The sequence below is a fragment of the Corvus kubaryi genome, unplaced genomic scaffold (assembly GCF_017639235.1).
Source record: "Corvus kubaryi isolate FWS band 111438036 unplaced genomic scaffold, C.kubaryi_AGA036_p1.0 78, whole genome shotgun sequence".
Lineage (NCBI taxonomy): Eukaryota > Metazoa > Chordata > Aves > Passeriformes > Corvidae > Corvus > Corvus kubaryi.
In genome coordinates, this window is record NW_024582065.1 from 3,249,049 (window position 1) to 3,276,217 (window position 27,169).

At 51.5% G+C, this 27,169-nt stretch overlaps 1 protein-coding gene across 1 annotated transcript in view; it reads right to left on the bottom strand.

The window, feature by feature from the left end:
* ASTN2 (astrotactin 2) overlaps positions 1-27,169 on the bottom strand; it is a gene marked incomplete at its 5' end in the record, with an annotated part of 241,726 nt that overhangs the window by 157,928 nt on the left and 56,629 nt on the right. The window contains 3 exons of the mRNA XM_042052782.1: positions 22,135-22,272; positions 22,705-22,779; positions 22,922-23,006. Coding sequence (XP_041908716.1) covers positions 22,135-22,272; positions 22,705-22,779; positions 22,922-23,006 — 298 coding nt within the window. The remainder of the gene's footprint in view (positions 1-22,134; positions 22,273-22,704; positions 22,780-22,921; positions 23,007-27,169) is intronic.

Sequence of the window (27,169 nt, forward strand, 5' to 3'; positions counted from 1 at the left end):
CCCAGCACTGCCAAGCCTTATGTCCCCCCTGACCACCCCAGCAGATACGATGGGCACTGCCAGGGAGACACCAAGGTCCATCAGGCATGCCAAGAACGGAGCCATGGCCATGCCATGTGGGTACACACTGGCCTGGGCACACAGGAAAAATGCATGAAGTTAGAAAGGTTGTGAGGTCACATACCCAAAACTTAAGGAAATTAAGAATTAAGGTTGTCAGGACAACCTTAATGCAGTCTCTGGTAATTTTGCCTTTGATGAGGGTGTTGACTCCAAGACCACATACAGGAGGGTTATCCTAAGGACCTATCTCACCCCAAATGCCAAAGGTGATGGTGCCAAGATGCAGCCAGGAGCCCCTGGAACAGTCCAGAACTCAGTTTAGGCATCCTAAAACCCACCCCTGGGTACCTACAAACATCCACAGCTTCTCAGCCCCTGCAAATGACTTCATCTGCAGCTTCCCAGGATCTTGTTTTCTCTTCCTTGGAGGACACATAGCTCCTACTTTATTGTACTCTATGCAGGCACTGTTCTGCATGCACAATTACTTAGCTCCTCATGGCTTGCTTATGCTTTACTCAACACGGAGAAGCAGCAGTATTTCACAACAAATAAAGTGATTAAGTTCCCAATCTCCCTGTTATCATCCCCATTTTACAGACAGGGAGCCAAAGCACAGGCACAGTGATGTAAAAAACATCCACTCCGTTACGTGCACCAAATCTGAGACATTTAGATGTGATTTTTCAGAGTGCTTAGCATTAAATGACACTTTCCCTGCTCAAAGTACAGCTCTCATTGACTTCAGCTGAAGTTTTTACAGCTTCACATTAATGCAGATCATTCCCAGAGCAGGTTCATCAGCTGTGCTGAGCGAGGCAAAGGTGAAAAACTAGGATATGATCATGCCATTAAAGATGATTCCATAATGCAAATGCACAGAGGGGCTGCCTGAAGGCTACACAGCAAACCGACCCTGGAACCTCCCAGCTCTGGCATTCTGAAAACTTGGTAAGGTTTGCTGAAGGGGAGCCTGTTGGGGGTTTTATTCTGGGCAGGGAGGAAGGTGTTCAGCCTGGAAAAAGAGGACATTTTCCAGCAGCAGCTGCAGGACACAGCATCACTCAGCCTTCGGTGGGCAGAGCTCTCTCTGGGGCAAAATCACCTGGGCCCGCTCCTCCCTGATGGCTCCCTGCTCCCTCCCTGTTTTGTCCCAGTATAGCCCATTCCTCTCCCCCATTCTCCTGGTTCCCCTTCCCCCCCAGCCCCAAACTCGGTGTTTTTGGCCAGCTGCTGTCTCTGTACTCGGGCACGGACGATCGCTGCCGGCTCTCACTGCTAAAACCAAACAAGGCTTCACGCTGTGTGCAGCAATTCAAGGTTTTCAAAAGCACTTTTGAGCTGGACAAATTAGGGCTGTTCTTCGCCTCTTAAAAAAGGACCCTCCACAAAACGCCTGCCTCAATCCTCTGCAACAGTGTTGCCTGGGGGGAGAAACAGAAATCTTAGAAAAACAAGCAATCAAGCAAAAGCCGAGACAGAGGGCCTGAGATCTCTCGCCCTAAATTATTAAAGGCTGAAAACATCATGAGCTGGGTCAGGCCACCCCAGCACCAGGCAGTGATTGCAGCCCTGGCTAGGCTGGTTCGAATACAACACAGCTTCACATGGATTCTACGTGACATGGCAAAAGAAAATGTCATTAATGGCAAAATTGCCATTTAAACTCAGTGCTGTGACGAGCTCTGGGCATCTCCTGACCACCTCACCTGTATCCACTCCCAGCATGGGAAGCCCCATGCTGGAGAAGGCAGGAACATCCAGCCTCCCTCTCCCTGTCTCTGCCCTTTCAAGCCATCAGCAAACCAAGATTTCAGGTCCTGGCTCGTTCAGCATTCCCAAGGCATGAGCTAAAGGATTTTCCCATTTAAACCAGACATATATTCTGGCCCAAACAAGAGCTTGGCTGTGCCAGTTTCCATCTCTCCACCCTGCTTCCCTGGCCTAGAAATTGGGAATCTGCTTGCTGGTGAGGCCAGAAAGACAAGCGAGGAGGTGGAAGGACCCCAGCCCATGCACAGGCTCCATGCCCTGCTCCTGTGCCCCATGGCTGCACAGTCCCCCAGCCCCACAGAAGCAGAGATGTCCTACACTGCCCCACAGGACAGATCCAATACGGGGGCTTTGGCCAGCCCAAGCATTTGGCAATGCCAAGCTGGAAAATGCCAGCCTGGGACTCAGACTTCAGCCTCAGCTTAGGCATGAACGACTCACTGGGGTTTTCCTTCCCTTTTACACCCTTCCGGGGTATTTTGGACAAGTTTTTTTTGTCCTAGTGGGCTCTTCTGGGTCTGATTTTGGAACAATTCATGAGGGTCACAAGGAAAAGTTGGATTTTGCAGGGAAACTGGGAGAGGGAGGGGCCACAGCCCAGACTCAACCCCTCTCATTGCCCAGTGACTGAGGGGGTTTCCAATACACATATGAAGTACCAAGATGTGGTGCTGATAAGCACTTCAGAAATGCTGATAGAATTAGATCAGACAAATACGAAACAGCCAGGGCTGCTGGATCAGATATCCATGTCCTGATTTTTCACAGATGTTCCTATCGATCCGCTGGGAACAGAGAGCGCCGAGCTCCTCAGAAACTGGGTGCCAGGGACCAGCCATCCCCACACAGGCAGAGATGAGTGTTGGGAATGCAGATCCCTGTGGAATTCTGGCTGCAGGCAAGACAGCCCTGGAGGAGCGGGCTCTGAGCACCCCGTGCAGCTCCAGGAGCAACACCAAGCTCTGCCATAAAGCTCCATCCAGCTGAGCCCTGCTGAGACCCACACACCTGGGTGACCTCCACCGACCCCTCTGCATCCCAGGGGTCACCAGATCCCAACCTGCTCATCCCAGCCATGGCATGGGACGAGCAAGCAGCCCACGTCAGAGGACTGCACACGGCTGCACAAAGAGAGGGGTGAGAGCCCACGGGAAGCAAAACTGGAGCTTTTTTTGGGAAACAAACCTGTCAGCTGTATTATAGAAAACATCACACACCTGGGTCAGTTACTAGGGATACATTTATGCATATGTATCCATATATGCACAGCTTTGCTGCTATATATAGCACCTTCCATCAGCAACACTCACTGGCTCAAAAAAGCCAGATGAATGTCCACAGACAGAGGAACTGAGGCAAAACCAGATTATTTACAGCTCATTTCCAGAAGCACTCTTTGAAGTTAGAATCCAATTAATTTTGTACCTGGGGAGAGATTTGCATTGGGTTTTCCGTCCGTCTGGGCAGGTTTTTCAAAAGGGCTTGGCTCTTATCTAGGCACCCGAAGCAGACGGAGTTTTCCAAGGTGCCCAGCATCCAGGAGCAGCTCCGTGGAGCACAGGTGCATTTGTCACAAGGGCAGCACTCTGCTCTGGAAGCCACTGGTCACTGAGCCCTTCTGAGGACACCACCTCCAGGGGTCTGGTCTCCAGAGGTGAGGAGCATCCTTATCTGCTGCTGCTGCTTTTAGTAGGCACCCATCCCACCCTTGCCTGGAGATGTGGGCACCTCAGAGCAAAGAATTTCCTACCCTGGAGAAAAAGAGGGGTTTGTGCTGGTTTAAACCCCTGAGCAAGCTCAGCCCAGGATCAGAGGAACACCACTGTTGGCTCAGGGGAGGTGATGGGCATTGGTGGCTGGGCAAGGTCTGCACCACCCTGAGCAGTAGCCACATCTCATAAAATCACATTGGTTATTACCTAAAACTGCACCCCCACTGCCAGGAGGGTTCCTCTTCCACCTCCCCTGCAAAGCTGTGCCACTGTGGCCTTGGGCACTGCCTGGACAGAGCTCAAAGCTGCCACACACTGACCCCACCCTGCAAACTCCTTGGGGCAGAGGCTGTGTTTAGCCCTGCGCTTGGGGCACCTCTCCACTCCTCTTCAGCGAGCCTTTGCTGATCTGTAGTGCCATGAATATCCCATCAGAGACACACCCCACGTCCCACCCCCAGCACAAACAAGGCCCTGGAGCCCACAGCCTGGAAAGCTCTGATCCAGGCAATGGCTGCAAAGCATCACCTTTGGACTTCTGAGGAAGAGACAGAGCTCCAAATGCACAGGAAGGCCCCAGAGGCCAACGTTTCCCAAACAAACAGCTCCCACCAGGAGGGCATGGGCAGCCCTGGCTGCAGCATCGCCTGCCTGTAATGAGCTGACTCGCAGGCTCCCTCCTGGCTCTGCAGCTCGTGGGGTAATTGCTGCACATTTTTAGCCTTGCCTGCAGCCATATCGTACAGCAAAGGCTGCCAAGCTGTGTCCAGGGCCAGGTGTGCTCAGAAAAAAAGAATAATCAGCATCTAAAAAAAGGAGAGAAAAAAAAAAGGAGAAAAATCTGACACTAAACTCTGTTGCATCCGTTTTTTGTTCTGGATGAACCAAATTGGCTGCCATTGAAGCAAATGGCAGATGAAGAAAACATTGACTTTCTGCTTGGGTCAATAAACAAGATAAATTGAGTGGGGAGTTGGACGTGGAACAGGGAACATCATCATTTGCCTGAGGAGGAGAGAGGGTTAAAGGCAGAGGGGCTGAAGCAGGGCATGGTTGTATGTCATGCAAGGGCGTTTCACCTGGGAGCTCAGCACTGGGAGGCAGGAATTGTGCTGGCTCTGCCAAGGCCTGGGACTGTGCCATGGGACTGGCTCTGATGTGTTTAAAACATGATCCCAGACCCAAATCCTGAGATGGGGGATTGCATTCCTGCAACTGAGCATCTGCTGGTGCCAGGGCCTTTGTCCAGAATGGGTGCACAGCCTGTGCAGGGCTGAGACCTGACTGCTGCTGTTCCTGGAGCGGCCAGACCAACCCTGCCCCAGATCTGAGAGGCCAAAGATGGGATTCAGCTCATCTACCCCACAGATATGCATAGGACTGGTTGCTTTGGGCTCCTCCAAACTCACAGGGAGAAATTGGCTCATTTGTGGATGATCCCCCTGCCCTAAGGCAGTGCAAAAGTGCTGATCCATGCCCTGAGCCCCACAGACCAGATCTCCAACAGTCAGCCTTGGGGATTAGCTTAGATACAGACCTAGGGATGCTCTAAGCTACTCCTGAGCACAGTCAAATCAGTCCCAGACTAGAGCTCCTGGAACTACCTGTAACAGATGCCAGGGAGCTGGTCTTGCTGAGGAGGAGTAAGGCCTTGATATCACCCACAGCATTAGACAGGTAAAACACCACTTGGGAGAGACATTAAAGGCCTGCAGTAGGGCTGCGTGATGGCAGAGGTTGCAAGGGATCCATCAGGGACCCAGTCCCACAGTCAGTGATGGCACAGGCAGGTGTGCATGTGATGGGAACATTCCTCCCCTCAGGCCAACCAGATCTCAGCCATCAGGTTCGTTTCAGCTGCCACAGTGTGTCGTGGTGAAGGATATTAGGTTTGAACCACAATTCACAGCGGTGCAGGACGTGGTCGTCACCATCCCTGCCTGATTAGATCTGTCAGAATCCATCAGCAGGAACTTTGCCTAGGAACCCTCTCTCCAGCTGCACATTTAGCAACAGGAGATTGATGACAGGAGATTTAAAAAAAAGGTAAAAGAGAAAGACAAGAGCAGCGTTTGCACACTGCAGGACCACCCTCCTTCTCCTGCTCATCATACTTCACTCACCACCTTTATTTCAGTGTCTGTCTTAATTAAGAAGACTAAACGGAAAAGCCTCTGTGCTGATCCAACGTCTGCTTCGAGGGGCTGAGGAGGATGCCCAAAATGCAATTTGCTTCCTTTAAAACTTGCTAGAAACAGCCACGCAGACACATGGTCCAACAACAAACCCTGCAAACCACCGGGGAGCAATGGATGGAGATCTGGTGGGTGCTGGGAGCATCCCTCAGAGCCCGGGCAGCCTCCAGGTAGAGAGGGGAGCTGTGAGCATCAGGAGGGCTCTCGGAGTAGGCAGGGGGCAGGGGAGGGGGGATTGCCCCCAATATCCACAGCAGGATGCACCCCACTGCTCGTCGAGGGGGGATCCCTCAGCCTGACTCACTTCACCCTGCAGCGGCGAGAGAGCGATGCCAGCCCGGTGCTGTGCGTGAGGGGAGGCGAGGATTCCCAAAGCCTCTCCCAAAATACAAGCCAAGATTCCCCTTTGATTACACACACACGGGCCGATTTTTCAGCCAATAAGCAGCAACAGAAGCAAACCTCTGCAAATGTGACCCTTGGAAAAAGAGTCAAGCTGGAGGTTTTTGGAGGCAGAGCTCACTGGAGAGGCAAACCTGGGGATTTCTGAGCAGGAAAACAGTCAGTGGTTGTATTTTTACCATTTCACCTAAACAGGTTTGTCCAGGAATATTACCAAAAAGTGGGGATCATAGCAAAGACTGAGCTTTACATGTTTCTCCAAGTTTTTCTCCCGATGGAAGGAGCACTGCGGAGCTGGAACGCTGCCCGGTCGCTGGCCCGAGGGCAAGGAACTTGCTTTTGGCATTTGGACTAATTTATATTAGAAGATTCTCATTTGACTTCAGCAATATTCACCTCCATCTATCCAAAACCAAACTGGGTGTAAAGAAATGCAAATGACATTGAAACTCCTGAGGGTCCACCCTGCCATAGGAGAGCATTCCCAGGAATAAAGCTCCGAGCAGGAACAGGCATTTTGGGATCGTCTGCAGACTCGGAGGGTGAAATACAGTCTGACTGTGGGCAGGCTGCAGGATGTGCCAGTGCTCCAGCCTCCTCATCTGTAAAACAGGGACAACAGCAGCTACCTGCCTCCCACTGTGCCACACAGTTAATTAATGTTCCTTTGAGTTGTGAAGATTAAAAGCGGCGTAAAAGCGCAAAATAGCGGTTTATTATTGTTATGAATGAAGCCTCCACTCGTTCCATCAGTGCCCCTTAAAGCAGTGCTGCTGCAGGCACTGTGAATTGCTCCCAGCAGTGAATACTGCTGGCATTCGCAGGGACTGTAGACTTCCAAGTAAAGGCTTTGAACACGCTGGGGAAGAAGAAGGAGAGAGAGAACAGACAGAAATTTCCACCATATTTTGTGCTTCGCACTTGGAGATGATGCTCCCACAATGCTCCCACCCTCCCGGGGGCTGGAACAAAACAAACCACAGACAGCAGCACCTCTTCACCTCCTGTTCTCACCTGTGCTTCACCTTCACAGGCTGCCATATCCTGGCATGGGGAATGTCAGGACAGGCTGTACTGTGAGGGCACAGAAACACCAAATTGGGATCACACAGCTGCCTTAGGAAGAGTTCAAGATATTGTCTCTCTCTTTAACAGGTGAGAGAGGTTTAGCACTGGAAGCAAACCAGGGGCAGAACAATGTGGCCTAATTATGCAGGGGCATGGACAGACCCCTTGTTCCAGCTGTTCCCAGATGTTGGCACCACCCAAATCATGTCCTGTCCTCCCAGGTGCACTGGCAGGAGGGGCCACAGGAGCCCTCCTCACTCATCCCCTCACCTTGGGGGCTCTCTGGCCCCTATAAACCCTCCTTTACCCTTATCCAATGCCATAAGCATCACAACTGGAGGAGCAGCTGCCCAGGGCCCATCACAACCCCTGAGCCAATCCCCAGCCCCTGTCCCAGTCCCGTTCTCAGTCCCTGTCCTGCCACAGGTGGTTTGGAGTTGGTAAAACCAGATAAACACACAGGAAAAGGAAGTTCAGATCCTGGCTCAAGCACTTCAGGCAAGTCTCCTTTTTGCACCTACGTCTCCTGCATTATTTCACAGAGGACCAGCATTATTTCCTTGGCTGCCCCTTACACATCTTCAGCCTGCATCTCCCCGAGGTAGAACCCCCTCCTTTGACGCCTCTGCAGCACTGCTTTCTGCTTTCCCGACCCTGCAGCCAGTCCCTCTGTGCCCTGGCACTGCAAACCTGACCTGGCAGAGCAGCTTGTGGCTCTCCATCCCCCAGCACTGCCATTCCCCCTCTCCAGACCCCTCCAGCATGCCTGGCTGAAGGACTCCGATGCCTGCAGCACACGGTGCCCGTGCTGCTCCTGACACACACCTTTCATGTTTAATTCAGCAGCTGGTTTAGTTAATCTATTTTTTAATAATTCATCCCTTCCATCTTAATTTTGGTAGTTGTTGAAAATCCCTAATAAAACATTTAGGGGCTCTTTCACTGGAGCAATGGCATGATTTACTTGATGGAATCCAGTCTTTGATGTCCTATCTTAATTCCCTCCCTCCCACCATGCCTCAATCCTGTTTATCACTGTGCTGGAGGTAAGAGGTTCTTGTCGAGTTTTGTAGCACTTGAGACGCTTGGTCAGTGTTAATAATTCAGCTGCCCCGCACAGCTTAGACAAATCATGTAGCAAAACAGCCTCTTCCCTTTATTAACAGCTCCCTCTGCCACCATGGATCTGGGCATGGGCTGGGATGTGGAGCAGAGGGACCAGGATGAGCATCCCGAGCTGGAAGAAGCGCCATGAAAACTTCACAGGTGCCAACTGCATTGTTGGGAGGATATACACCCTTTTACAAGGCTTGTATTTCATCCTCTACAGCCCGAATGGGGAAACATGCTGGGTTTTTGCATCTGTAATTGGGGAAGAACAGATGGTGGAGGCACAGTTGGAAGTAATACGGCCATTAAAATAATCTATACGGCTTGTAATTCCCCCTCATGTGGAGAAAGAGGAGGGCCTGCCCCTGCCCGAGTGCCCACCCAGGCTGCAGGAAGGGTGGGCACAGGTTTGGGTTTTTTTTCTGTTGTTATGATATTTTGGTGGGTTTTGATGGGTTTTACTGTTTCCTTTCCCCTGGGATGCTCCTCGTGCTCCTCTTGAAGTGATTTGAGGAGCCAACAGCTGCACCAGAGCCTCTTCCACTGGGTGGTATTTAACTGCCATGTGCCATGTGGAGCACATTTTCTGCCCATACCACCCAGTTAAAGCAGCTTCTAGCTTTATACATATCTTAATGATAGGAAAAGAGCAGCAGAAAACCCCAAGCACTTCAGAGAGATCAGGGCATCTCTGCAGTCAAATTTCCAATGGGGATGATGCAAGAAAGAATTATGGAAAAACACTCCTGTTGATTCGTGAAAATTGAAATCTCTCAGGGGAACACACACAGGCTTTGCCATCCCCTCTGTCACCTACAGATCCCGAAAGTGAGAAAACGTAAAATCAGAGTAGGGAAGTTGTCCAAAAAAGCCCAAACATACAGCCAGTATATGGAAATGTATGTCCTTGTTCTGTATGATGTAGGTCACGGTTTCAGAGACCTCTGTGCCCTCCAAACACCCCAGCCACCACCTTGCTTGGTTCCTCTTGATGGGTGAGGGTTTTCCCCTAGGATTTGGTTACTGCCTTGTGGCCAATTGTTTTTCCACACAGTCATACCCACGGAAAAGGTCCTACTTCAACACAAAATTGAGAAAATGGATGAAATCTCAAAAAATCCCACTGGAAGGTGTAATCCCTTCCCACTCAGACCCAGAAGCATCCACATCCTGATTGATGGAGGGGAGAAGGAAAGGGAATTGCAGCAGCATCCCCTGGCCCTGAACCCGAGCACCCCAGGTCCCTTGGGCACCCTGCTTCCCTGCAAGACCTGCCCAGGCTGGACACAATGATCTTCTCAGGTAGAAACCTCTCTGTTGGGTGTAAAATCTTCCCCGTGCTCACAGAAGCAAGCACCTCTCCAAATCCTCACTCTGTGCCCAGAACACGAGGGAGACAGCAGGACATTACCTTGGCAGCTGGCTTTGCTTTATGGAACTGTAAATATATTTTTTTAATGGGCTGGCGGCAAGAAAGATGCGTTTCCAAGCTCAACAACATCCAAAATTAACTGCAATTCATTTCAGAAGGGGCGAAGGGGTGGAGGAAGGGGGAACGCAAGCCTGAAACCCACAGAATATAAAAGCCTTGAAAGAAATTGCCAAAAATCCCCTGCATCGCTGCCTTCTGGCTCTGGGAAAGAGATTAAAAACCTGAGCAGCATCAGGCTGAAGCAGACGTCATGGAGGCCACCCCGGGCCATGCTCATGCTCAGATAAGACTCTTTCTCCTTATTATTTTCCCAGAGACAGCCCAGCCTTTGCCAGCGCAAAGCTCTGCCCCGCTCCTCGCATCTCCTGGCACACCTAAACCAAGGAGATGCTGGTGCCTCGTGTGACCAGGGATTCCCACCTCTGCAGGGCCCCTGGGCATTTCTGAGGGACCCTGACTTCAACATCAGCATCTCACCCTCCTCCTGGTGCCACAGCATTTCTCCTGACGGCCTTCGTTAGCCCCGGTGCCACTCTCTGACACCTAATTTGAGTGACCCTTTAGTGACTAATTTAATTACCCCGGCCCACAAACTGACAGACAGCTGTTAAAAATGGTTATTGCATTATTAATACGCTCCAGTAATTTCCCATTAAAACTATACTGTTAATAATTTTTTCCCCTGTATTTCTTCCCTCTTAATTAGTCTATTTAAAACTTTGAAGGAATATTCTCTTTATGGTAAATGGGAGCGTCAAGCAAATTACATTTTTGATTGAATACTTCTGTGATAGGCCAGCAAATAAGACCGTTGAGTTGTTAATTATTGTCAGAGTTTCACACGATGCCTGCTAATGAGGCAGTCAATCTTCTCTGCCATTCCTAGAATATTAATGGAAGCCGTTGGTATTGATTTTGCCACCAGGAAAAGGTAGGAACTCCTCCTACTTGGGGAGGGCAGGGGGGGATCTGCACTGGGAGGGGACACTGAGGGGACCAGAGACCTTGGGATGGGGTGAGGCAGGAGGGCTTGAAGCTGGTGGAAGCTCAGGTAGCTCTTGGATGTGCCAATGGCAGCTTGTGCAGCCCATGGACCCAGTGGCGGGGTTGGCACATTCCCACAGGGATCAATCCCATCCCCAGGCGCACCCAGGCAGGACAGGTGACAGAGGGGTGACACTTCCTGCCAGACACGCTGGTCCCTGTCCCCTCCCTCTGAGTCTACCTCTTGATTCTGAAGAATATCAGATTCACCCCTTATCTTTCTGTGATAAGACAACTTTTATCTTTTTTTTCTTTTTTTAAGGAAAGAGAAATACCTGATCTGTCTGGACCTCCGCAGATAACTTGACAGAGCGATGCACGGAAATTATGAGTAAAGCAGCCATGGATAAGGATCAACATGAAACCACGAGGTAGCCCAGAGACTGTACAAAAACAGCCTTTGAGCTGTGCTGGGAGATGTGACAGGGAGCTTTTGGTACCATTTCTCAAGCCCTTTGGGCCCTGATCCTGTTTGATTTTCACGCTAATGTTCTCACCGGAGAATGGAAGAGTCTGGCAGCAAAGTCTGCCTGTGTTGAAGTCACAGGAATTTCTCTCCCCCCAGGCTCCCACTGCCCAGCTCGGAGAGCAAGAGCAGCGTGGGGCTGTGCCCAGTGCCATCCCCAGTGCCAAAGCCATCTCCCTACTCACAGCATCTTGGCCAAGGCAGAGGGAATCCCACCAGAAAAGGTTTTATCACAGGACAGCTGAGACAGAGTGAGACAACAGCCACCCCAGAGCTACACGTGTCTGTGACCAATGTCCTGGCTGTGTCAGTAATTCCACCCCCCTGGGTGGGCAGGGATCTACAATTCCCTGAGTTCCCTGCCACACACGTGCCATTGAAAGATGTCACATGTATCCTGCTCCTGCATCCAAAGATGGGATGAGCACCACAGAGCCGTTTCCCTCGGGCTGTGGAGGCTGTCCATGGGGCAGAGCCCACACACAGATGCGGCCTCCTCTGCCTCTGGTGACCACATCACCCCTGAGCTCATCAACCTGGGAAATGTGGGGCTGACTTTGCCAGGACTGTGCAGGGCCAAGTCCAAGCGGAGCCCTGGATTTCCCAAACAGGTCGCCCAGCACTTGCTGCTGGGTTTTATGTCTGTGGCTTCGCTCTGAGGAAGCGCCTGTGTGAGCACTTGACCCAGAGACCTGCAGGACTGATGCTGAATGCAGACACCGTGCTGGCCCTGCAAACCAGCTCAGCTCCCTCTGAGCTGCTCCAGCCTTCCCAGCCCAAACCTCTCCCAGCCCTGCTCCCCCTGGGAAAGCCAGGACAGAATGGACGAACCTTGCAAAACTCATAACCCATTATAGCAGGTGACATGCTGACACAGGTTGTACTGTCACAGCTGCTGCCGAGAGGCCAGAGCTCAGGGACTTCACTCCAGCTAATCCTGCTGGGCTTTGCACAGCCAAACCCACACCCTCCCCAAAAATGAGATCATTTGGGGCTGTTCTGGGAATACTCTGCCTGACCAGGTGATTCAGGGAAAGATGTGTGTGTGTAGGAGGGGTGGTTGGAGCACCTGTGGGGATGCTCCCAACTCTCTGCATGCCCTGTCACCCACAGCTGCACAGCTGGAATGACACCAAGAGACAGGGACAGATGGAGGACAGTGCCCAGCCTCCACAGGAACGTGTTTCCATCCCTCTTATTCCATGGCAGGAATTTCTGTAGTTTCTTTTCCACCCTGTGAAGCAGCAGATTTGCATGGGTGCTCCCCAAATACAGGTGGTGTCCCCCCACCCAGCCACCCCTGCTGCTTCCAAGTCCTTCTGCTGCCCACTTGTGCTTTTTAAGCAAGCCAGGTGCTATTTTTAATGCAGTCAAGTTTTCCGTACTAAAAGCTCCTTTCCTTTTCCCTTTATATAAAGCAGGCTTCAATAATTCCTCGGGGTCCCCTTCCAACCTGGCATTCTATGATTCTGTAAAAAGAGGAGGTTTCCACTTATAATGAATTGCCTGTGATGCAGCGTATCCCAATTTTACCAGGAAAAAGGGATTCTGTAACTGTCCCTGAGCTCCCAGTGAGATGCCATGAAAAGCCCTTCAGGTCAACAGCATTGCCAACGCTATTCCTCTATCAGTATCGCTTATCAGCCGTGCTCAGGCACAATTTATGGCTTTTACCGCCCAGAAAAAGCCATTTCACCCCCCTGGTCTGGTACTGAGGCAAATCAACACAAACCCAGGAGCGCTCCTTTCCCTTGGACCCAGCTCCCACCACCCAGGCAGGAGAGTGGGAAGGGTTGGATGGATTTGCCCACGGCCACATCAGGTAGGAATGATCTGCTCCTACCTGAAGTCCTTGAGAAGTTCCTGTAAGGAAGAGAAGCAGCCAGGCCTCCCAACATGCCCAGTGCTGAATCCTTGGCTCAAATAAGCAGAGGGCCATCCCTGCCCCCAGAGCTCTCCCCTCCCTCAGGGAGATGCAGGATGGTACCTGGAGCCACCACCAGCAGGAATGTGGGCAGGGGGTTGGACAAGATGATCTTTAAGGTTCCTTCCAACCCAAACCATTCTGTGATTCTATGATTCCATCAGCTGAGGAGCCATTTCTTTATCCAGCCACAACTTTTATCATAAACCTTTTAAAACTCCTCAGCTATGGCCCCAAGCTGGGTCCAAATCCAGGGAACCCACAGTCCAGAACTAACACCTCCAGCTCTGGCCTGTCTGTGTTTGATACACACTGATCAAAAAAATTAAAAGAAAGGAAATGTGGACTGAAGAGAATGAAGAGAGTTCTCCCTGCGAAAGCTCAGAGCATATTTACACAGCATCCTGCCTTAATGCTCAGCTGCTTCATTTGTGTCACTTTAAGCCCTCGGCAGAAGCAGGGAAGTATTAGCTGGGGTTTAATTGTGTGCTGCTGGGTTCTGCACGGCTCCCCACGAGCTGCTGCTGGGAGAGAGCCCCGTGGCACGGCAGGGATGGTTGAGACAGGGGGACAGCCACTAGCCAGGAGGGAGAGCAGCAGCAGGGGACACTCCCCCAGCCTGGGACAGATGGAGGACAGCTCTGCCTTACACATAAGGTGAAACAACATCAGTTTGCACGGAGCTACCCAGCCCTGTGGCATCTGGGATGAACTCTGCTGTGCCCTGCCCACACCTCCTGTCTGCAGGTGACGGGAGGAGACTCTCCCCCAAAACTCATCCAGCTGCTGAGCCAACACTCCTGAAGGTGTCCCAGTGCAGCTGGGGGCTCTTCCTCCACTGCATGCCTCCTCTCCAGTCTGCTCCATACGAGCCCCGTCTGTTCCCTCTGCTGGAGGGGAAACGGGCACTGGATAGATCACACACAGACTGTGGTCCATCCCCACCCCTCCTTCCCAGCACTGCCATCCTCGCCTGCGCTCGCGTCACCACTGCTGGAGTCCAGCCCTGAGCACGGCACAGCCTGCAGCAGTGGGTCCCCAACTGCACCCATCTAACTTTTGATAAAAGGCACTTGGTTGCAGTCAATAGCATCTCATAATATCAAAAACACCACAGGAAACATCAAGAGCTGAATTGATTACGGCACAGTAATTCTTCAGGCAGTGAAAGCAGGGCAATTCCCAAGATGGGATTATTTTTTTGCAAGGCTTCACCTAATTTTCTTGATGTTATTTTCCCCCTGCTCGCTCCCCAGCCCTCCTTCCAAACCTCTCCAGCTTTGCACTGCTCTTTGATTTAGTCCCTGAAAACAATATTTTGCTTAACAGAGTTAAGTTTCCCAGCAAAGTGCCCGGGAAAGCATCACCACCACCCAGATCACCGGGACTGGAACATGTGCAGCAGGAAAAAGTCAAGGAAGATTTTGCTTTTGGCTCTGTAGTCAGCAACCCACTTTGGGGAGACTAGAAAAAGCCCTGACAGGAACTCAAAACATCTAAATCAGAAAAGGAGACCAAATACACAGACCAAAAGGGGAATGATACAAAACCTGTGCAGAGTGGAGGCAAAGGGCAGTGGACTTTCACAGTCTGATCCAGCCTTGATCCAGCATGGAAAGGTTTTCTGAGCCAGTGGGCAAGGCCACACAGGACACACCATCCCTGCTCTGTGCAATGCTGGCATTGCCTGTAGACCATGCACTGAACTTTTTGGTGCTTCTAAATTCATTTTGAACTGCTTTTGCTCCTTTGCCTGGAAGTGAGAGGGCCAGGGAGGGTCTGCAGAGCATCTCTCCTGCATCTGGAAACTGTGCAATGAGAAGGACCAGCATTGCATGAACAAACTTACTCTGAGCTGCCTGGAAAGTGCTGCACTAAAGGCACAAAGGGCATTTTCTTCCTAATAAATCACCCCAAAAGCCAGGGTGACATCCTGGAGTGGAGAAAATCTCTCGAGGGCAGCAGCCAGAGCAGCGGGACACTGTATCAAGGAGTGCTGCTGAGGAGCAGGAGCTGAAACTAATTAACTTCACTTGTCTTCACAGAGCACAGCCATCCTGGGTCACTGGTTGTGCCCAGCCCTGGCTGCCCTGGGGTGAAAATCAAACGGGAGCTTTGCCCCTTGGCCTGAGCTGCCGTCCCTCATCCCTCCACAGCGAGACCATGTTCCTCTGCAGCAACACGTGCATCCTCCCTTTCCCTTTAGCAATTAATAAATCCCCACAAAAATCAACCTAGAGGTCTGTCTTCCATGGTGCAGCATATCCTGGCTTTACCAGGGAAAAGGGAGTCTGGGACTCTCCCTGAGCTCCCAGGGAGATGCCCTTTCCCAGAGCCCTTTTGAAGCCCGCAATGGACAGTGTCTTCTCGCAGTGCCCTAGAAGCAGAAGGACAAAGCTGCCCTGTTTGTGTCTGTCTCCATTCCTGTCGTCTCCACAGAGGTGGTTTTTCCTCCCTGGCTGTGGAGCCTGTCGCAGGTCCCTGGCACACTCCCAGGAATATTTTGGCTCTGCTGAATTTTATTAGTTTTGTCCTTTGGCTGAAGTGATCCAGCAGTAGTTGCAGGAGATGAAAACAGGAAAGGAGGAGCAGATCCCATGCACATCAGGCAAGCTTTAGGCAACCGACATCTCATCAGAACTGTTTTTTGGATAGTGCCAGTTCTTTCCATTGAGTTATGTTAAGAAATAACTGAAGAAAAGGCATTTCCCAGTGTCACTGCCCCACCCGGGCATCACCCCAGCACTCTGTCTGGGCCAGGGTATGAACCACCCAGTCCTTCCTCCTGCAAGAGGACCTTCTAGACCCTTTCTCAGGCAGGAGATACACACAAAAGCAAAGGTAATAAAACTCAAATAGGGGTAAAAAATTGTAATTCAGGAAAAATAGTACAGAGAGGCTGTATAAACAGAGAGGCCAAGGGGCTGCGCTTTGAACAGGCAGCTACAAAGCACACCCCAGCCGCTGGTTAACAGAAAGCAAAGGCAGCGACACAGAAACAAATAACATCAAACAGGGAGGGAAAAACACCTTTCAACACAGGAACCCAAGGTCTGATTTTGCTGCCTTGCATCACCCTTTCTGCTAAGCATTCACAGTGTGTTAGAGCCCTGCCTCCCCCTCCAAACCCTCAGCACCACTGCTTGTCTCAGTGCTGGCAGGATCCTGCTCCACACAGATCCCACACGGACGGGTGGATGGACACACAGCTACAACAGCAGATCCAGAATGTGGAGAAGCTACAGCGTCCAGTGCCAAACCCTACTCTGTGACGAGAGATCCCAGAGACATCAAAGGGAATCATTCTGGGTGTGAGACAGCGTTTGCATATTTGGCAAGTGCTGGGTATTTTTAATTGTCTCAATAAACATATAAACAAAATCTGTTCACTCGCTGGGGTTTTTTTCCCTCTTGGGCTCTGCAGCACCGTGGACGAGAGGAACTGCAATCGCTCAGCTGCCAAACTTGTAGTGGCTGCTGGTGCTCCCTGCGATGGGTTTGCCTATGAGCCAGGCCCGAATTTACATCCCCTGTCCCTAAGAGGTTTGATCATTTTCTGTGCAGTTTTACAGCACAACATTAAGACCTCAAAAACGCAGTGGGTTCACACAGCAGAGCACAGAGAGTGAAGCTCAGCATTACTGCAGCAGGAGTTATTAAAAGCCCGGGATGAGGGAAGGCTGAAATGTTCCCTGGATTTGGGGCATGAAAGATGCCATGGCCGCTGATGGACCAGGAAGAGACAGGCTGAGTGCACCTCTGCCCTGTCCCAGAGGTGCTAGGTGAGCCACATTTCAATTCTGACCTTCCTGGATGATTTCAGCTCCAGTTTTTTGGGGGGCTTTTCCCTTCTTTCCCCATCACACTGCTCCCCTAATTCTCTTATTTTGCTGCTCACACCCTTCAGTGGCTGCCGCAAGATTACATCTCCATTTAGTCACCCTGTAGCAAAGTGAGACGCACCTGACTCTTCTAACCTGCTCTCATAAATCACAGTGGGAGGCAGGGAGGAGGAAAAATCCTGGTAAGAAGCCAGGACAAAGCTCAGTTGACAGCTGCAGGGCAGGGGCTGGTGGCTGCCTCTCTGTAAAGCATCTGTCCCTGCTCTCCAGAGGATGAGGCCAAAGGCTGCCTCTGTCCTGGTGTTAAGCACCAAAAGCTGCCTCTCCACCACTTTCTGAGAGACAACAGCATCTCAGGGTGATAAGAAGCCCAGGCCAGAGCACAGGGACGTTATCAGTGGGGATGACGGTGTCACTGTGATGTGCACAGTAATGAATTGCCCTCTCTGCAGAAATGAGTAAGTTGTGCCTGCTGATGCAATGATCAATTTGCTCCATCGTGCAAAGCTGTCCATTCATCACGGCCATCGACTGCAGCCACTCACACCTTTTTATTGGCCCCAACGGAGCAGGAGGCTCTGCAGGAGCTCCACGGGCCCCTGCCCAGAAACAGCCTCACAAAGGGGCTTCCCTCTCCCCCGACCTCCCGGCCGAGGGTCCCCGTGGCACCGAGCACCCAGAAATCACAGCCTGCTCTGCTGCAGGGGGGCAGCAGAAAGAAAAGAGGGGAAAAAAGATCAAGTTGCCATGGCACACCCTACACAAATGGCAAGAAGAGCTGGCAGGGTGCCCTCTGCCTGCATGCCATATCCCATCCTGCACGGACCAGCCCAGCCCACCTCCTGACCTTGAGGGATGCTCACCTGCAGCTGCCCCCATTCATCTGTGCTCCTGCAGATCAGGCAGGAAGTTAAGGCACAGAAAGATGAGCTTTTCTGCTGCAACAGCAGGGACAGCAAAGCTGTTTCCACTCTCCTGGCCCAGATTCCCTTTGCCTTTCTTATCCACTTCACTTTTCATCCTCCTCCACTCCCAGGGAGCCTCACACCACAGTGATCACCACTGACTTGCAAAATCGCAAGTGCCCAAATCACCGCAAAACCCCTTCAAAATATCTCCACAAAACCCCTGTAAGGCTGAGGCAGCAGCGAGGCTGCAAGAGCACAGCTGGTGAATGCCATGGGCAGGGAGAAAAACCCTCGCTCCCATCCTTGACAAAAAATGGGGCTCATGAGAGCACAGAGCGGGGGAGCAGAGTGTTCTGCCTCTGAGAGAATTGAAAATAAAAATAACAAACAAATAAAGAAAAATTAGAAATAAAAAATCCAGTTGATTGTACTTTGGCAAAGAATTCCGAGAGCAAAGGGGCTCACTTGGGAGCAAAACGAAGATGAATCGACAGCGAGTTCAAGAGAATTCATTCTGCTGCTGAACACTTGTCTCTCCATCAGGACATCTCAAAGGCTTGTCAAGTGAAGGCAAGGCTTTTATTTGTTTCTATGGTTGCCATAACGATAGAGCTATATGTCATGTCAGGCAGCAGCTGAGGCTCGTGCCTGATTTATAGCTGCTCAACAGAAATTATCAACTTTTCTGCAGAGCGGGTGGCACAGTGAACCGTGACCACCGGGCGTCTGCCAGTGCCATGCTCTGCCCCCAGGGTTAGTTCTCTTCTTGGTCCCCCACTGCTGTGTGTGCCCCAAGGGATGCTTTTATTATCCCCTACAGGGATGCTTTTATTATCCCTGCAGGGATGCTCGGTGCTGGGGCAGTAGGACCTGGGGGCTGTGGGTCCTTCCCATACACTGCCACAATTAGAGCAATTCCTGGACCCACGGGACAAGCTGCACCTTCCAAAGGGTCAGACAGAGATGGCAAGGTGTCCAGGGAAGGCCAGCAGAAGGACTGAACACCTAACAGTAATTTGTTTAACAAAATTTTATAGACTACTGCCTTTAACACCAGGTTATGGGAGAAATACAGGTAAGAGAGAGGGATGGGAGTGGAAACAAAGAGAGAGGGATGGGAGTGGAAACAAAGAGGGGTCTTGAAAACCAGCAAGACAAGGTGGGACTGGGATGTATTTCTTGCCCTGGCAGGGGATGTCCTGCAAGGACAGTCTGCCCAGCCTGGGACGCAAGGCAGAGGCTGCCCAGTGTGGGGAGAGCCCTGCAGCACTGCTGGCCAACCTCATCTGAACAAAGACGTCACCGTGAGCGTGGCTGTCACAGTCCCAGGCGTGCGACTGAAGCGATCGTTGTGCGGAGGATCAGACTCTGGGGTCAAGGAAGGGATGCTCCATATGGTCACTGATAAATTATATATGCAAGTTTCATTAACTCTAAGCATTCTCATTCTTAATTTATGATGCACAGCTCTAAAACCTCCAGCACCAAGTTTTGCACACTCCTGCGCCCTGAAGCCCCTGGAGCATCCCCAGTGGGATGTTTGCACGAAGCCCGTTGGCTCCGGTCTGCAGGAAGTTTCTCTAATGACTTGGCTGCAGCAGGGGAAGATTTGGGCCCTTCATCCCCATCCACCGAAGTACAGCTTGTTGCACTGCCCAGTGATGAAACCCAGAGAACAGCATTGGAGTCAGCATTTCCCCAGAGAGCTGCTGAAAGGCCGAGCCCCACCTGTCCCTCTACATCTCAAACATCTTCGTAAAAACGCAAGACCACATTGAACCTTTAACCCTCTGAGTTGTAAAGACTTCACCACTTGTTTTCTCCAAACCAGTCTTTCTGCAATTTCCCTCCATTAAACTCTTCAAGACAAGCGACCCCGGAGCCAAAGGTGTCAGACTAATGAAAGGTCTGCAGGAATGCAGCACGCTCGTTATTACAGACACAGAAGAAACACAGCACCGAGCCACCATCACGGTGTTACAGGACAGCAAACAGGGCACGCCGGGTGCTGAGGCACGGCTGTGCTGCAGCTGCTGTAACACAGCCCAGGGCCTGCCCTGTGCCGTGGAGATGGGACTCTATTAAAGCCCAAGCACTGCAGGTTCAGGAAGAATTTCTTCACTGAAGAAGGGTTGTCAAGCATTGGAAAGGGCTGCCCAGGGAGGTGGTGGCGTTCCTGTCCCTGGAAATATTCAAGGAATAACTGGACATGACACTCAGTGCACTGGTCTGGTTGACAAGGTGCGGATTGGTCACAGGTGGGATTCAATCCTTGAGGTCTTTTCCAACCCAGATGATTCTGTGATTCACCTGCAGGAGCTCCCAGCACGGAGGGACAGCAGTGCTACCACAGTCCCAAAGGCAGGACACCGGACCCCTCCAGGAAGAGGGATAGATGGCTGTGTTTGAACACCTACACCATGGACAGCACGTGCTCACCTCTGATGTTGGTCTGATGTGCTAGATCACCACCTGAACATCTGAACCACCAAAACTGCTCCCCTGAGAAGCTGCTTATGTCAGTCCAGAAGGATAAAGCAAAGAGGCTGCAAGATAAGCAGCTCTGAAAGTACCTTTCTCATTACATGAAAGAACCCAAGTACCAAGAACCTCAGAAGAAGGTTCCACCCACCCCGGGGTGCTGAGGATCCTGAGCTTGCAGCTCCTCGCTTTTGAGAAGTGTTTCAGTCCTAATGCAGAAATAATAGATTGCTTTTGGCTTCTCACTGTATCTGTGAAACCTCCCATAATGCAACATCAAATATTTATTATTGCGTTTATTAAAGTTTTAATAATTCACCAACTCCTGCGTGTAAGATACAAGTGCCGTGAACTCACACCTCCCTTTTTCTACCTGAGCCACTCCAATATTTACACCTGGAATTCTCAGTTCAGGTTCCATTTATGAGGGGAGCAGGCAACAGCCTTGTGCCAGAACCTCCCCTCCTCCTGCCTGGCATTCATCCATCCTGACACAGACTTTTCCACAAGGAGCAGTGCCCAGAGACAATTACTGCACTGGAGCAGAAAACTAGCTTCTGAGCCCCTACCTTCACTGAGGTACTTTTAATGAAGATGTGAGGAGGAAAGAAAGAGATAATGTTCTCTTGGCACTTTGGCTTGGAAAACGTTAGCATAAACCAAGGCAGTGCTTCCCTTTCTCAAATGAAAGCCAAAGTTGTTGCAGACAAGAAAAACAACTCTCCTTAAAGAGCCAAACTGTGATAGATGTGTACCACCGGCCTCTTTTCACAGGAAAGGGAACAAGCGCTAATTAGCAACAAAAACACACACTTGGAAGTGAGGACATCTTGGATGCCAGTCCTGGCTCTGCCATAGCTTTTGTAGGCACTTGCTTCAACTACGGCCCTGCCAAGATGATGGGACAGAAGAAAGGAAATCCACCACCTCATCACTTTGGGAAAAAACAAGACAGAAGGGGCTGGGGGACACAAGGATCCTGCTGGTGCCCAGGAAGATGATTCATAACACAACCAAGAATTTTCAAGTCAGGCAATTGTGTCTGGAGTCAACAGGAGAAAGCAGCAAAAAGGAAGGGAGGGAGGGAACATAGAGTCTCCCTGGCACCCAACAGTGACATGTTCAGTCTTAATTTAATGGGAGAGAGGGGAATACACACTAAATACCTTCAGAATTAAACCCTTACAGTTTACAGTTAAACCCTCGTAAACCAGACCAAGGAGGACAACCACCACCAAGGTGATCAGCGATATGTCCAGGCATTTGTCCTCCAAAAAGGAAAAAAAATACACTCCAATTGTGTAATTATTGGATGACCAACATGGCCTTTCACCCTTCATGAGCATCCCAGCAGATGTCAGTGGCCAGGTGGGTGTGATATAGGTATGAGTTTCAGACAGATGACAGCACCTCCATCCCAGTAAATGCATCCATTTAAGCACTGCAATCTAACATTACATTTAAGCCACTTCCAAATTGCCTTGCCACAGGTTCCTATCAATTCACCTGCCTGTACTGACAGACTTCAGAGTTACACACTCAGGCCTGCCCTAGACCCATCAGCCCAAAGAGCCTGGAGAGCAATCACATCAGATTTCTTATTGGAAGGAAATTAATCAAACCTATCATCATAGAAATTACTGCATCCTCAATAACAATTTGAAGAGCAGTGTAGGCACTCAAGCATGGAGAAAACGAGAAATCTGCTTCCTACCTGACATCTGCTGGATCTTCTGTCACCAGAACATCTGTCTTGCAGCTGGCAAGGGGATTGATGGAAAGCTCCACGGGGGGCACCACGAAGCTCTTACTGACTGGCAGCCACAGCCCTTGACCCAAGCTGTAGGTGGACCTGGGAAAAGGACAAACATGTCACACAGGAACAGAGTGTCCACAGGGAATGGTGGCCCTCCACTGTCCACTCGGAAGGCAGAGCAGTGGTGGCACCACGAGATAAGTCAGTGATTTGCTCTTGGCCTGAAAGCCACATGGGAGAGGAGTGACTTGAGATGTGACAGGAGAACGTGGGGACGGGAAAACTCTTCTTTTTATTCCAGGAGGAGTTTCTGTGAATGCTGTCCTCACATTTGCTGACGGGACAAGAAGTCAACCCTTCCCTGCCTGCCCAATATGGACAAATCTTTCAGGTCTGTCACAGACAAATGACACTTGTCCCCTCGCCAGCACAAGAATGAGCTGGGAGTGACCAAGAGGTTGCATCCATTGGGATGTCCTCACAGCTCTCCCTTCCCAAATGTCCCAGCTGAACCCTCCTCTGACTCACCTGAGTATCTTCTCTGGTGCCTGCTCTCCTGTGACCAAGTCATATCCCCGCTCCAGCGTCGTGTAGGGCCAGGGCCTGGGAGGAGAGAGGGGAAAGCAGCTGAGCACATCACTGGGCAGGGCAAGGAGCACAGTGATCACCCAAGGGGAGGAGAACTGGGCTCCTCAGCACCGTGGCAGCCGGGGCAGATCAACCCCAGCACCGCGTCCCCACTCACCCTTCGCTGTGTCCCCAGTCGCTGCGCACGCACAGGTGGCGATGGACGGGGTCCGGGGCGTACCCTTCATGGCAGCTGCACTCTCCTAAAGAGAACAGGGAAGGATGAGATGCCTCTGGCCCACAGGCGTGCCAGTGACTTCTGTGCCAGCTGCCATCTCTGCTTTGTCACAGCCACTCTGGTCCCTCTTGTGCCTCTGGAGCACTTTGGAGCCCAGAAACAGTCAGGAGGAGAGGAGAAGGAGATGTGAAGCTGTAAGAAACCTGTAGTTATTCTCGGGGAGGGGATTGCATGATGCAGCACCCACAGCAGCTGGGGATGGGGTTTCATGATGCAAAGGTCTGTCCTTAACCAGTGCTCCTGTGCAGTCCTGCAGCCAGGGGCTCACGCCCCAGCAGGGATCTTGACCTCGCTTGATCAGAGCAGTGTCCACCCTGTGCAATCCCCGAGGTGGACACCACAATCCCATCCCACATCCCCCTCCCACCTCTGCTCTGCCATCTGGCACCAGGACAAGCGAGCAGAGTCTCCTGCAGCCCAAACTCCCACTGAAAGATGCAGAACCCCCCAACTTCCATCCTCCACACACAGTTCCCATGCTGCACCCCCATCCCACAGTGAAGGGGCTCTCAGCCCTGCTCCCCTCCACTCTCTGGGTGCTGCCTCACCCTACTCCTCTATTTTGACAGCAGGAGAAGACATTTCCCACACCAGAAACCCAACCACACTTGGCCCGAATTGATTCAGTGTTTGGTAGAAATACATAACCCAGAGCAAGAAACAGCAAAATCAAAAGATTAATTGGATTTGCACGTGGACTTTCTGCTACAAGCTGCCGCCAGTGTTTCCCCCCTCCCCTCCGCTCCTCTCCCCATCATGCCTGACGGTGCAGCAAAGCTGAGCTGTAAACACTGGTGAGGTGGGGACCTGGGGAGGGTGCTGGGGAGGTGGGTATCCCCCTCACAGTGGCAATGCAGACTAGCAGCTACCTGCGTGCCCCTCGGGATCCTAAACAAGTTCTTAAAATGCCTCACAAGGATTACAGTAAAGAGCTTTATTGCCAGGAGGGAGAGAGATGGGGATTCAACCGCTGAGATTTTTGAGGAAGAGACACCTGGGAAGGGAGAGGCAGCAAAAAAAGGAAAGAGTGGGGGGAAAAAAGAGACGGCTAATGATGTGCTAAAATGCAACAGCACCTTCATGAAATATTCACTGCCTCAAACGCGTCTAATATTAAAGATTAAATGTCCTGGGATTTGTCCTAGCGACTTCGAAGCACTGATTTATGATCTGTCAAAAGCTGCTAACCTCATGATTCATAACAGGAGCGGCAGGAACATTGCTGCTCCAAAGGGAAAGAGTTGGGAGAGAGATGGCGGCGCCCGGCCCTGCTCGGGCTCTGCCGTGCCTGGGGGCTGGGGCGGTCTCGGTGCAAGGAAACACAGGTCCTAATGGCTCCATCAGTGATTTTATAAAAAGAAAAGTTATTTTTTCCTTGGGTGCTTAGTACGCAAGTTTCCCCAGCCGTGCTGTGGATCATTAATTCCTGGCGCTTATTACATAACAAATATATGCTCTGCAAATGAGAGACATCTCGAAGTGCTTGCGAAGCAGAGCTGGGAGTCTTGGGGCACCGGCTCACGCTCGGCTCCTGCCACAGAAATTAGAGCAAGTAAGGAAAAAACACCAACAGAGGTTGGCATCCCGTGGCCCAAATGCCTCCCCCTGTATCGATGGCTGGGGGTGCCGGGGGGTGAAGGCCCTTCCCATGGTGCAGGAGGGTTTATTTTGTCTGCTGGCTTGTTTACTGCTCCGTCAGTTTGGCGTCGGAAGGAGGAACTCTATCAACCTGCAGAAATATTGATTTTATCGACTCCAATCCTGGAGTTTCAGCAGCTACAGCCAGTGCTTGAGGCTTTATTGGGAGGTTTATTGGGAGGTTTATTTCAGTAACTGAGAGGGCAAGTGGTGGCACCAGCTGGGGAGGAGATCCAGGGCAGGAGAGAGTGGGGATCAGCTTTCCACAGGTTTCCCAGGGCGATCTACACCCCTTCAGGAGAGTTAGGGAAATTGGATAGGAAGGCTCCCATCATGGGATCAGCTGACAGCTGCAGTCTGTTGCCTCAGGACAGATGGTTGAGGAGCTATTCCTCTATCAAGAACCATGAACAGACAACTCGTGGGGCTTCCAAAAAATCTCAGCAGAACCTGCTGTGCACTTACAGGTTCTCAGGAGCTTTTGCCCTCTCCCCAACAGCATCCACCTTCCTTCTTTGGCCCCCCGAACTACTCTGTTATTTTCAGTCTGTCCCCATCCTTCCCAAAGACAGTGCTGAGCCAGGAAGGATGCTGAGCCTGGCTAGCCCCCATGGCATGAGAAACACGTGGTAGAGTGCCTGGAGGGGGAGGAACAGGGGTTGCCACACCTCTAAGCCCTCTTTAGGGTGTGTTTTTCAACATGCTGCTAAATTAAATCAAACCATCAAAAGGCCAAACTGAAGTGTCTTTGTTCAAAGCAACTGCATCCAAGATAGACACAGTTATCCTGCTGCAGCTAAGTTAGGATTCAAGCTGAGCTTGAAGTCAAAGTCAACCAAAGTAACCAAGTTTGACAACTAACTGCACCTGGAGCCGGATGCAATTTCCACAGGTCCCGCACACGCCTCTGCACAGCCTGCAGCTGCTGCAGGAGCACAAATGAATCAGCATCTACCCACCCCCGGGACAAGAATCCTGCTCCCACTGCCACCACCCTGCGCCCTGCCCATGGCACCAGCATGCACGGTCCTTCCTCTGCCTTTGGATTCAGAAACCACAAACCAGGCTGGATAATCCACGGCAATTTTTCAGCTGTTACAGCCAAAGGAAGGAAGGATCACTGCTCACTCAGTGTAAATGAGGGCAGGTGCTCAGCTCTGGAGGTCCAACACTGTATTTCCAGCGTGTTATTAAACAAGTAGAGGCTTTAGCTCTCTTTTTGAAAGAAGAGCTGGAAGTTGCTGAACTATTCCTTCATTATGCTCTCCATGCTGTCCTGCTGCTTCTGCTGGAACAGGAATGGGGTCTCACACTGCACCCACACCCTCCCTGCCCATCCTGACAGTGCCTGGGAGCAGCAGAGCAGGGCTGCAGGGCTGCAGGACGAGCCATCAGCACGCCAGGATAAGCCTGTTCGCCTCATTATGGAGAGAGCCGATCTGCTAATGCTGCAAGAATCCCCCTAATCCACCCACCCAGTGCACAGCAGGAAGTGGAGGCTCCCAGAGTCCCTGTGCTCGCAGGGAAGCTGCTCTGTGCTGTCACTGGCACTTTTATTTAAGGAGCTGGAGGAGCTTTGGCAGTGGTGGAGCAGAGCTGTTGCTTGTCAGCCTTCTCTTGCCACTGCTGGTGTCCGTGATTCCCTCCTCCATGGCAGCACCTCCAACGCTGGCACTCACCCTTGTCCTGGAGGAATGCCCTGCTGTGCCAGGGCTGTGCCCCAGCTGCACAGGTACATCCTGGGGACAAGTCCTGACCCCAGCTGGGGTGGCAGCCTGATCCCAGAGGCTGTGGGGCTGTAAACACACAGCTGGGGTGGCAGCCTGATCCCAGAGGCTGTGGGGCTGTAAGCACACACCTTTCCACCTGTGTGAGCACTGCACAAACATGCTCACACCTGTCTCAGGGCTGCCTCTCCCACCCAAAGGGATACAGAGTTCAGCCACAGTTTTTGTATTCACTCCTCTCTGGACACACACACACACCCTGCAGGGAACCCACCAGCCCCAGCAGAGCATCCTCAGTGCCACTGGGCCACAAAGCTGCAGCACCACATTCCCAGCCTCCCAGTAAAGCTCTCTGAAAAGCTCCTCTTCTACCCCTGGTGTCTGCTGTTCCTGCTCTTCAGGGATGACACTTTCCAAACCTGGGCCTCGGCTTCATCCTGATGAGAAATGCAACTTTTCTAGAAGCAGTTTAGTGCTCGAGGAGGAAGACAAAGAAAGTGGCTCCTGCCCTGCCGACCTGGCACAGAGCATGGAGGGAAAACCCGGAGTCACTTTGACAGTTATCCCTCCTCTCCCCCTGCTGCAAGGCACCCTCCTCACCCTCATCCATCACAGCACTTAAGTGCAAGCTTAACCTCCAAGGATTGTGCCTGAGTTTAAGCTCTGCACAGATTTAATTCTCATTACCATCTGCTCAGCTCCTACACCGCACCTCCAAGGAACACACGAGCTGATGCAAGGAAGCAGAGAGAGGTCCCGAGGG